General features: G+C 29.7%; 1 protein-coding gene across 1 annotated transcript; it reads left to right on the top strand.

Annotated features, from left to right (window-relative positions):
- Window positions 1-1,525: 1,525 nt before the first annotated feature.
- On the top strand, window positions 1,526-10,649 carry LOC142317970 (OTU domain-containing protein 7B-like). Its single transcript, XM_075354503.1, has 6 exons — window positions 1,526-1,647; window positions 3,703-3,931; window positions 4,653-4,773; window positions 7,026-7,179; window positions 9,802-9,974; window positions 10,572-10,649. Exons 2-6 carry the CDS (start codon window positions 3,705-3,707, stop codon window positions 10,647-10,649), a joined length of 753 nt encoding a protein of 250 aa, XP_075210618.1. The 5' UTR covers window positions 1,526-1,647; window positions 3,703-3,704.
- Window positions 10,650-12,085: the final 1,436 nt, after the last annotated feature.

Below are 12,085 nucleotides of genomic sequence, written 5' to 3'. Positions count from 1 at the left end.
ACCTGAGGCTTAAATTGCTTCTCTTGTCCCTATACTTTCCCTGAAAGCAAATTGGTCTTCTCTGATCATTTCTTCCACTTTCCTCTCAATTCTTCTGTATAGAATTCTAGTTACAATTTTTTATGCATGACTAATTAAACTAATTGTTCTGTATTCTTCACATTTATCTGCTCCTGCTTTCTTTGGTGTCATGGCTATAACACTTTTTTTGAAGTCTGACGGAACTTCCCCTCTTTCATAAATATTAGAAACCAGTTTGTATAATCTATCAATCGCTTCCTGACCTGCACTGCGCAGTAACTCACAGGTATTTCGTCTATTCCAGGAGCCTTTCTGCCATTCAGATCTTTTAATGCTCTCTTAAATTCAGATCTCAGTATTGTTTCTCTCATTTCATCCTCTTCAACTTCCTCTTCTTCCTCTATAACACCATTTTCTAATTCATTTCCTCCGTATAACTCTTCAATATATTCCACCCACCTATCAGCTTTACCTTTCGTATTATAAATCTGTGTACCATCTTTGTTTAACACATTATTGGATTTTAATTTATGTACCCAGAAATTTTCCTTAACTTTACTGTATGCTTCGTCTTTAATTCACTCTTCTTTTGCTAGTTTCCACTTCCAGTTTACAGTATTTCTTAATTGTCGATAGTTTCTTTTACTTTCTTCATCACTAGCATTCTTATATTTTCTACGTTCATCCATCAGCTGCAATGTATCGTCTGAAACCCAAGGTTTTCTACCAGTTCTCTTTGTTCCGCCTAAGTTCGCTTCAACTGAGTTAAGGATTTCCTTTTTAACATTCTTCCTTATCTTTTTTACTCAGACCTCTTGCGATGCCCTCCTCAAAAATGTTCTTTACCTCCTCTTCCTCAAGCTTCTCTAAATTCCACCTATTCATCTGACACCTTTTCTTCAGGTTTTTAAACCCCAATCTACATTTCATTATCACTAAATTATGGTCGCTATCAATTTCTGCTCCAGGGTAAGTTTTGCAGTCAACAAGTTGATTTCTAAATCTTTGCCTAACCATGATCTAATCTATCTGATACCTTGCAGTATCGCCTGGCTTTTTCCAAGTGTATATTCTTCTATTATGATTTTTAAACTGGGTGTTGGCAATTTCTAAATTATACTTTGTACAAAACTCTATAAGTCGGTCCTCTCTTTCATTCCTTTTGCCCAGCCCATATTCACCCACTATATCTCCTTCCTTGCCTTTTCCAATGCTTGCATTCCAAATTTTAGTAAATAATAATAATAAATCTATGCTTTTTAGATTCTAATTAATTTCTCCTTTTATTAAAAATTTAATTTTAGTTGTGATAATTGTGTGATCAAAACTGAAAGTTGTATAAACTATTTTATTAATTTCTGTTTTTGTTTTCGCTTAACTATTTTAAAAGCAAATATTTCAGAATTTTGTTATATTATGTCCATATTATAATTAATATCAAGTTTTGTTTTACTCCTATTTTAGAAGAGTTCAGAGCTTTTTTGGAAAAAGATTTAATGGCTATTTCTACATAAGTATCATTAGAGCAGGCTAACAGGCTTAATTGGTGGACTGGTGTTTGTCAAAGATTGTGGCCTCTTTCTACATCTGGTGATGGAAACTGCCTCCTTCATGCCGCATCTTTAGGTATAATCATATTAATTAAGTTTTGTGTTTTTATAATAAATACTTTTATTATATTGAAATATGATTCCTTAATTTAAGAAAATGAAGAAAAATACTCTCCAAGAATACAATCTTATTAAAATCCTATATTCTCCATTATGAAAAATTAAGAAAAGTGGGAGTAAACATTTTGGAATTTAATTATCAACTACTGTAATATTATCTATATAGTTGCATAGGTTCTTTAAATCACAAAGGATATCCTTTTACAGAAGATAAGATATTCCAGTCATCTGTTTGAGTATAGTTATTTCATTTAAGTAGAGGTTATAATTCAAACCTCATATATGTTCAGCTGTATATGAAGTGACTATACTAACACAACAAAATTATATGTTAATGACTAAACAACCTATGTTTACAGATGACATCTTACATAAAATACAGAACATATAAATTATAATCATACTTAGTGACAAAAAATATATATCACACTAATATACATTTATAAAATTGACTAGATTTTTAAAGTAAGATATCATTCTTTTGCTTTTTTGTAATTTTGGGCGACAGCAGCATCACAAATCATGCATGAAAAACAACAATAAGGGTCTAAACATCTGGGCAGTTTTATCCAGTCGTGGATTGATAGAGCCTGTGTTTTTTGATGATACAATTCTCAACACCATTTGGATATGTTAAGGAATGATTTTTTATCCAAACTGCGTGCGACTGAGTTGCCTGTAGATATTCAACGGTTTATGTAAGATGGTGCAACCTCTCACACCGCAAATGTTGTGTGGATTTTTTAAATTCAGTTTTTGGTAATTGCGTAATTTCAGATCACTAATAACTACATTTTTCTTAATAGCAAGTGATAAATGAAAACTTTTTCACCTAAGTTTGAGCATAAAAATTTTTATGTACTAAAATTAGTTTTTAATTCATACAAATCACTTATAATCTACAAGGAAAGATGTTCACTTCTCCATTGTGTATTATCGCATTGTTACACAACCTTACTAATTTTCATATTTACTTTAAAAAATGATGATCACTATTTCTAATTTTAAATTTGAATTATGCTTTGGGTCTGTAATAATATCTGATGCAGTGCATGTGTTGCTTGCCTGGTTGTCATGTATTGAACATGTCATGGAGTAAAAGAACTTTCCATGAACACTATTTGGTATATAAGTTGTAATCATATTAAATTTAAAAATAAATATGTAGAACAAAATTCATGTGTCAAATAATTGTGTGCCACTCTGCTTTATCTGTTGAAATTCACTTCTACTTTCCACTGTATGTAAAAATTAGTACATCTTATTAGAATCTCATTTCAGTAGTTACAATTTGATTTGAATTCTATGTATAATATGTTTATTAATTTATTTATTTTTTTGTTTCGGTTTTGCAGTTACTTCAGCATTGGAAATTTCAGTTTTCACTTACTTTTTTACATATTCTAATATTATTTTACTTACTGCAGTAATTTGACATAATTTGTGATTAGAGCTGTTTCTTCTTGTCCAAACTCTTATCATCTGAATGTTCTTTAAAATCATTCTCATCATTAGAGCAAACATCTTTTTTCTGTTGAAAAGAATTATCTGTATCATTAAACAGATAACCTTTATGGCAGAGTGGTACCATATACGTTTCATTCAGCATGATCGTTAAGCTTGTCATTTTTTTATACAATACAAAATTCATTTTTCTTCAAAAAAATCCATTGGTAGTTAGCTGTAATTGAACATCTCTGTAGTTACTGGAGTTTAATAAATAAAACTTTGTATATTTCTAAAAATGCTTTCTTCCAGCATTCTGATTGATAGTATTGGAAAAAATCTACTTGCTAAGGTATAGTATTGCCTAGTGCACCAGATTGAAGGTATAAAAAAAAAACTGCACAAGTTTCAATCCTTTGTTATAGAAATTATTGTTTTATTTCAGTGAATAAAAGCAAATGACTACAAGGGCTTTTAAATGTTAGTTTATAACTGTTTAGTTACTAGTATTTTTAAAATATAAAATTTGGAAACAATTTTTCTGAGTGATATAATTATATTTTAGCTATGTGGGGTTTCCATGATCGCCTGCTTACATTAAGGAAAGCACTACATGCATTTCTTAGTTCATCTCCTAGAAGAGAAGCACTTTGGAGAAGATGGCGTAGACAACAAAGCTTGTTAAATGCCCAAGCTGGTCTAGTCTACACTGAAGTTGAGTGGAGGCAAGAATGGAATGCTATTGTTAATATGGCCTCTACTGAACCACGACTGAGAAGATTAAGTGTTGCAAGGTATCTATTTTACTATTTACTTAGATCTAATGCTGTAACTGAAAAAAAAAGTTGTATTTTAAAAAGATATAATTTTTTTTCTGAATAGTAAGTGACAAGTGAAAACTTTTTCACCTAAGTTTAAATACAAAAATTTTTATTTATTAAAATTAGTTTTTCATTCTTACAAATCACACTTATATTCTACAAAGAAAGATTTTGCTTCTGCAGTTTGTATTAAATAAACATTGTTGCACTTCATTAACCTGAAATAATTTTTACGTTTACTCTAAAAAATGATCATCATGATTTTTAATCTTAAATTTGAATTACGGGTCTGTAAATAAAATAACAGTCCATAATAGCACTGTATTCCCTTGGTTCGTCCATTAGCTTTTCTTTTGGCTAGAACTTTTTCACCAAGAGTTTGTATTTCAAAAAATTAAATTAAATTTTTAAAAGTTTCAAGGAAGAGAGAAACTCTTAAAGTAGTACATACACTTCAAAACAGCTACTTACTATTTCAGAAGGTAGCCCACAAATGTTTATGGCTATGGAAGCAGGATTGGGCTAAGTTTGTGATTCTGTAATAATATTATTTTAATATCGTTAAATTTTTAACCTTATAATTCTAACTTTTTTCTTTCTTAATAAATCCTTCTTTTTGATAGTAGCTAATACTTGTTTTTTTTTTCATTATGAAAAGAATTTATCAAACTTAATATTTATATTTTGTATTTAGTGACCACAGTGGGGATGTTTCTGGTGGAGATATATATGAGAGCTTAGAAGAGATCCATGTTCTGGCGTTGGCACATGTACTTCGAAGACCTATTATAGTTATAGCCGATACAGTTCTAAAGGTATATAATAATATTTTATTGCAATAATAACAATGTACAACAGTAAAATATAAAGGCTATTTCAAAATTTACTTTTGATTGGTTATTCAAAACAAACAAATTATTATAGCAATAGATTCTTGCATCACCATTTTCTGTATTCTCATTGTAAAACACTGGTCAGTGCCACTTCCCCGAATATGTAGTGAACAAGGCAGTTATTTTTTGCAGTCTGAAGAAAAATCTCTTGCTGAGATCTGTGGTTGATCATGTCATATTTGTTAATAATGTTATGAGTAACAACGGCATGAGAAATTGGTGAATATATCTACATGTTGATCAGGGTAATACTGAGCATGACTAAAAGAAGAACTTGTTAAAAATGTAGAACAAAAATAATTTAGGATAAATGTTATTGCACCTCACAATTTTTTAACATTCAAATGAACTTCATCAATTCTGAAAACTTTCAGAATCTGTTCACTTTCATAAATTCTTTCAGCTAGACGTCGGTTTGATTCACAGCAAAGGTTCATCAATATCATCTTCCTCATTAAACCTGTGCAGGATGCTCACCTGATTGTAATTCTTGTTCCAGACAATTAGTGTAAGACTTTGTGTGATACATGTCATACAAACAGTTCAAGTAGGAAATTTTTACTTTTGTTGTTAATCTTTTACTAAATTTTTAAACCAAAATTTGCTAAAACCAATTCAAATGTTTGATCTGGCAGTGTAATTAGTTTTATTCTGATCTAATCAACAATGTTTGCCCTTATATGAAATAAATTAATTAATTAATCAGTAGTTATTTTTAACGTATTGGCCCATAAAGTTTTGAGAAAATAGTGGACTTGTGACAGTATTATTTTATTTTTTTAGCAATTATCTCATGTCTAAATAGTAGTATTTAAATATTCCCATTCATAAACTTACTATCGCAGTTGATTATATTATTTTATAATATTTTTCTTGAATAGGTATAAATAATTGTTGTAGTAATTGATTTACAAATAACATTTTTAAATTTTAAAGAAGTTTTTTTTGTAAGTTGACAAATTATGTGTAACCCACTTAATAAACAATTTCCCATTGCATTTATACTTTAAAAATGTGTATTTAGTTTTGCTGAAAACTATTTAATTTTATTGATGACACACAATATACCCTCAATCACCACTGTTAAATCATTGTTGCCATAAAAACTAATCCAAAAGGAATAAAATATTTACTCGGTTGTAATTAACATCAGTGGAAGGAAAATAACAAAAAATATGATTTATTTTATTTCCTGATACATTACAGCATAGTTAGTTATAAATGGGTACGTTTCAAAATGTAAATAGATGAATGTATAGGAAGGAGAATATCTACCCTTCAAAATGACCAAATGTATTAATAGCTTTTATACAAATTTCTTCTGTATTTCAACAAAAAAAAAATATTTTTTGAAATACAGTGGAAAGTAGTAATGATTTTTTTTTAATTTAGTGTTGGTTTACATTTTGTCTTGCAGTAGTTAGATTGGAAAATAACAATTGTGAATTAGTTTTGAAGATAAAACACATTTGTGAGACAGTCACAAAAATTCAGTTATTTCTGCCTATTATTCCTGTTTTTTATTTGTTCCACCCCTAATCTTTTTACTATTTCTTTAAATAATGTATATATTATTATTATTTTATACCATTTCATGTTATCAAACTTCATGTTAAAAAGTTTCTCCTTTTTATTATTTTCATCTTCATTAAGAACATGATTCTTTTTTAATACTAGTGTATTTATTACCAAACTGTATTGTTTACAGTGAATAAAACATAATGTGTTAAAAATAGCATTAGACAGCTATGGGCTGGAGCTATAAATAAATCATTTCTTTACAATCATATCTTATAATTATAAATTATTTAATGCATATTACATTTGAATGAATTTTTACTAATCTCTAAAGTGTATTTCATTTTACTCTACTTGAGGAGAACCACGTTATTTGTCTTATTAGTTATTTGTACATGTTATATATACACTAACTTTGACATATTCCATTCTGAGTAACAAAAAAATAGTAAAAATCTGTTAAGGGGTATGGTGTATCGACTATAGATATACGTAAAGCAAAAAAAATAATAAATTTGATACAAGGATACTTAGTAGTAATTATTAGTTAGGAAAATTGAGCTCAAGATTTCTGTTTGAACTGTAATGTACTAATAATTGCGTAGCAGAAAATTGAGTTGAAATGTAACGTAAAATTTATCAGTTTTTGGTTACAGGACATGAATGGTGAAGCTCTGGCACCGATCCCATTTGGAGGTATATACTTGCCACTAGAGTGTTCAGCATCTGAATGTCATCGCTCTCCTTTATTATTAGCATATGATGGAGGTCATTTCTCAGCACTTGTCGCCATGGAAACACAGGCACCTGGTATTGTATGTTTACAATGTGTCATTTTTGAGATGTAAATAACTGATCATCATTTTTTAAGTAGCTACCTAAATATTGTTTGGTAGTAGTCTGTTATCTTCCTCTTTTATGATTATTTTTTTGTCACATCAACATCATTAAACTATAAAGTCATTCTAATCTTGTTCTTATATTAATCCAGTGTATTGATTTCTGTAATTAAAATCCATTTTATTTCATTCTTAACTTATAGCATTATTTTTCTTTTTGGTAAAATTAAATCAGTTTAATTATTAAATTTTATATACAGACTTATTACCTGATTTCTGATTGCTAGCTCATCTAAACTTTGCTGCATGTGAATGCTTATTTGACTTTCTTAATTTAACAATAGGCTCACTTGACTTGATTACTTTCCTCTATTAAACTACTGGCCACTATGAGCTGCCCTTTTCATATGAGCCTTATTTTTACTCGCACTTCTGTATTGTGCAACTGATAAAGAATAATTTAAAGTAGAAAGAACAGTGTCTTTTTAATTGTTGTTGGCATGCTGAAAGGAATTTAATATAAAATTAATGGAGATGAATAAAAGAATTAAATTTGTTAAATATATTCCTTTGAAAAATTTGTAAATTTAGATTTGCATTTTTTAGAAAATTATTGTGCTTGACTTTACTCAGACATCTGAGTCATAGTTTAATTGTTAGTAGAAGAGGAATATCTACATTGGAGAGTCCTTGGACAGGGTTGGTATTCTATTATTTCTCATTAAATAAATAGCTATCTTATTGGGTACTAAAGTATATAATCATGACACATGGAGACAAGGTTTTGATGTAATTCTTATGGGCCTATCCAAGGAAAAATAAAGTCATTGATTGTTTGATTTTTACTTTTTTCTTTGTTCTCAAAATGCCTGTGGAATTAAATAGTGTACCTGTTTAATCATAAAAATAAATAAAAAGTTATCTAAACAGGAAAGCGTAATTAAAGCATTATAACAGGCAGCATAAAACTTTAAAAGAAAAAATCAAACGTAAAGAATAAATAAATAAAAATAAAATATGTTAGGGAAGTTGAAAGGAATTCTCAATTTTATTTCATCATAATTGTAATTAATTAATGGTTAAAAACCTCCTGTTCTCGTATAAACTTAAATAATAAATGGTATATTTAGGAAGGGAGTTCTAGAAACATACAGCTCAAACTGATAAGGTAAGTCAGTCAACTAAAATTTAGGAAATACTAAACTTTTATACTGAAAAAATTATGTAATGTATTCATCACTTAGAATATTTGAAAAACACAGTGATGTACTAATAATTAATTAGCATTAATACCATCTGCAGTTTAATTCCTCCATAAAATAGTTATAAATAATACAGCATTACAATAATCAAAGGGAAGTATAATCAGACATAATTGCTATCCTAATAGCAGTAGAAAGTAATCTCATTACCTATTTCAGATGAAGGAATGCAGCAAAAACCCTACAATATAATTGCAGGGGTACATAAAACAATTACAAATAACTATCACCTGAGAAACTCCCCAGAAAGATGCATCAGTTTCTCAACACCAGTTGACATTTTGATGTTTAGTAATAACATGTATCATGTGAAAAAATAATTTACAAGATTTAATAGTCTTCATATTGATTATTTCAATGCATTTTGAGACAGATGTTTTGTCATCAGAAATGTTTAGAATCATAAAGATTATCGGAGTATTAAGATTTAAGTTAATTGTAGTTGTAAAAGTTTACTAACTTATTAATAAATAATAATCACAGTATACACATAACTTAAGAACACTCTATGTAACTTACCAAATTTGGTTTTGGTGTGCACTAATTTAAATGCAGTCAATGAGTATTGATTTTATCCATAGCCTAGGGTGTCTAAAACAAACATAATAATAATAATCTGTTGGTTTAGTTATTATAATAATAATAATCTTTTGGGATATTAATAAGTTTATTTAAAGATAAAAGCTTTATTTTTTTGGAGATAATGGGCATTGATTGCATTGGTCATTTTGCCCTATAAGAATGGAAATTTGTAACATATGAAAAATGCCATGCCTGACCAGGATTCAAACCCAGGACCTCCAGATGAAAGGCTGAGATGCTACCACTCCACTATATATATTTTAACTGTCTTCTTGATATGATACCATCTAATGATGAATCATGTTAGAAGAATTAGCATATAAACATGTCTGACAGATAAATTATTTTATTTTATTTCAGCCTATCTGTATTTTCATAATGTGTCGATAACCTCTGACTGTGACAGTTGGGGACATAGAAAAAGAAAATATCCTACAATAATATACTCAGTATTTCATCTGGTTAAACTGGAAATTATTAATCTTTATTCACTTGTAATTGTTTGAAATTATCAACTTTAAAACAATTTATGAAGGACAGAAAATTATGATTTACTTAATGTATTGATTGAGGTTTGTTCTTTAAAGGTTAATATCATTGTAAAGGGAAAGGAAAGATAAAAAAGCACAGATTACAAAGCAGCCAGTCAGAGCAACTGCCTCTGATCACGCCCTGTAACATAATTTAAACTTAAATCGTATAATATTTGAGGTTTTATTTGTTTAACGTTTTTATATTTCTTTCTACAGTATCATTAGCTTCAGCTATCCCTTTGACTGATTCTAATCATGAGTTGCTGCCAATTCAGTTTAGTGTAGATCCAGAAGACCGTGAGGATTTTGGTGGTAAAATGGAATTGAGTTATTCTGAATCAATTGCACTGTTAAAAGAGAACCTGGATGTAGTTCGTATTGAAGAACAGGCAAGTTATTTTTTTTATTTGAAATTGAAGCTTTTATTAGAATCATTTCTATTTCTGAAAATCCATTATTTGGATGTGTAAGACGTAATTGTTTAGAACTTGGGAATTAGTTTTTTGTTGTTATATGAGTAGAGTTTTTTGTAGTTATTTCAATTTTCTTGTAGTTATTTTATATAGATATAGTTATCTTATTTTCTCTTATAGAGTTATTGTAGTCACTTAGTTAATTGTTCTGCAGATCGTACGTTTAAGTTCTGGTTTCATCTGATTTCCTACTGCATGATTTAATTTCATTCTGAGAGCAGGTGCTCCTTAAAAATACTAATTAATCTAAATTGCTAATGGACATTTTCTGTCCTTTAACCAAATTCACGACTTGGATGATAAATTTTCTCCTTTGTCATTCTCTTCTTCATCCTCTCACTTCTGTTAAAAAAATACAGAAGTGACCTATATTCTTCATTACCTAACTATTTGTCATTTTTCGGTTTATTCAGTGGTTTCATTTCTGTCATCTCTTGTAAAAGTAATTTTCTTGTCACTCCTTTATCATCTAATTTACATGGTCAAATTGTCTTATTGTATTTTATTTGTTAGAAAGTCCAAATTGAAACACAGGCAACTTCCCCACCAGATAACATCAAGGACACAAAACTCATATCAAGCATTCCTTAAATATAGCTATGTTAGATCTTTCATCCAGAACCAGTAATAGGGAAAGAGGTGGGTGGAAGTAAGGGACTTTTAAAAACGACTCTTTTTTAAGGAAGTCCTTTCTAAAAAAAAAGGATGGTCCACACTCAGAGGAACTGCAGTACAAGGAAAACTTAGAGATAAGCTCGAGGCTTATCTGGAGCAATTCTTCCCCATCTTCCATTCTTGCCCAAAATATTTCTTGGAAGATTGATTTTTTTTTTATCCTTATGGGAACAAAGAACATTACTGACCAATGATTTCAGATAACCTGAAATATATGCTGCAACATTCTTCATTTTCATAACTTAGCTTCACTTTTTTCCATTATTGATGTGTCCTGCTTTTTAAATTATGTTTGGATCAAAAACATTTTTTTCTGAACATAGAACAATTAGACTATTTTCTGGGCTTAATTTCCTCTTTTCAAATATCATCACCCAAAAGGCAATTAATAATGGTTTTCTATGATAGTGAAAAAACACTTCTATATTATGCCATTTCACTTTAATCTGCAAAAAAAAAAGCTATATCTTATGTCCAAGCCATATTTTGGCCTTTACTGAAAAACAGCTAAAAAAACTAATTGAAAATCTAATTATAAAAACACAAAAGAACTAAATATTTTTGGAAAACAAAGAGACTCACCTTTAAAGTGTTTTTTAGGTTTCTGTTAGATATTTTCAATTAGATACTTCCAGTAAAAGTCTGAGAGAGTGATATATTTACTTTCTCAGAAGCCTCTAGATACAAGTTAAGGTAGGTTCAAAACGTTCCCAGAATTAGTTTATTTTTCAAAACTGCTTACATGAAAATGTTTTATAGTACGTTTCCTTCTTTCTTTTTCCTGTTTAGCCTCCGGTAACTACCGTTTAGATAATTCTTCAGAGGATGAATGAGGATGATATTTATGAGTGTGAATGAAGTGTAGTCTTGTACATTCTCAGTTCGACCATACCTGAGATGTGTGGTTAATTGAAACCCAACCACCAAAGAACACTGGTATCCACGATCTAGTATTCAAGTCCGTGTAAAAATAGCTGGCTTTACTAGGACTTGAACGCTGGAACTCTCGACTTACAAATCTGCTGATTTGGGAAGACGCATTCACCACTAGACCAACCTGGTGGGTCAGAGTACGTTTCCTGGAAAGTAGTTTCCTACAACTGTAACAGTTTCCACACTTTTGCCAACATCAGTAAAGTTGTTGGAAACATCCCTGGAACCCATTTTGAGATATCGCCCTCTGCTCCGTCGTCACATCAGCCATCACATCATCAGCATTCTTGTATTACTTCAGTGCATTTTTCAGGTGAGAAAACAAGTAAAAATTAGCTTGTGCAAGTCTGATGAGTATGGAGGATGCTCTAGAATTGTTACTTTGAGGTGTGCAAACTACTTCTTGAAAAGCACGGATC

This window comes from Lycorma delicatula, chromosome 1 (assembly GCF_047948215.1).
Source record: "Lycorma delicatula isolate Av1 chromosome 1, ASM4794821v1, whole genome shotgun sequence".
Taxonomy (NCBI): Eukaryota; Metazoa; Arthropoda; class Insecta; order Hemiptera; family Fulgoridae; genus Lycorma; species Lycorma delicatula.
Note: the sequence above shows the minus strand (reverse complement) of the source record. Positions and strands in the feature narration are given on the sequence as shown.

What these genes read in the sequence shown, in the direction of transcription:
- LOC142317970 (XM_075354503.1), top strand. Translation starts at nt 3,705, where the DNA reads ATGTGGGGTTTCCATGATCGCCTGCTTACATTAAGGAAAGCACTACAT. An exon ending in TAGCCGATACAGTTCTAAAG is followed by an intron (nt 4,774 to 7,025) that starts GTATATAATAAT and finishes TTTTGGTTACAG; the next exon opens with GACATGAATGGTGAAGCTCT. An exon ending in TAGTTCGTATTGAAGAACAG is followed by an intron (nt 9,975 to 10,571) that starts GCAAGTTATTTT and finishes TTTATTTGTTAG; the next exon opens with AAAGTCCAAATTGAAACACA.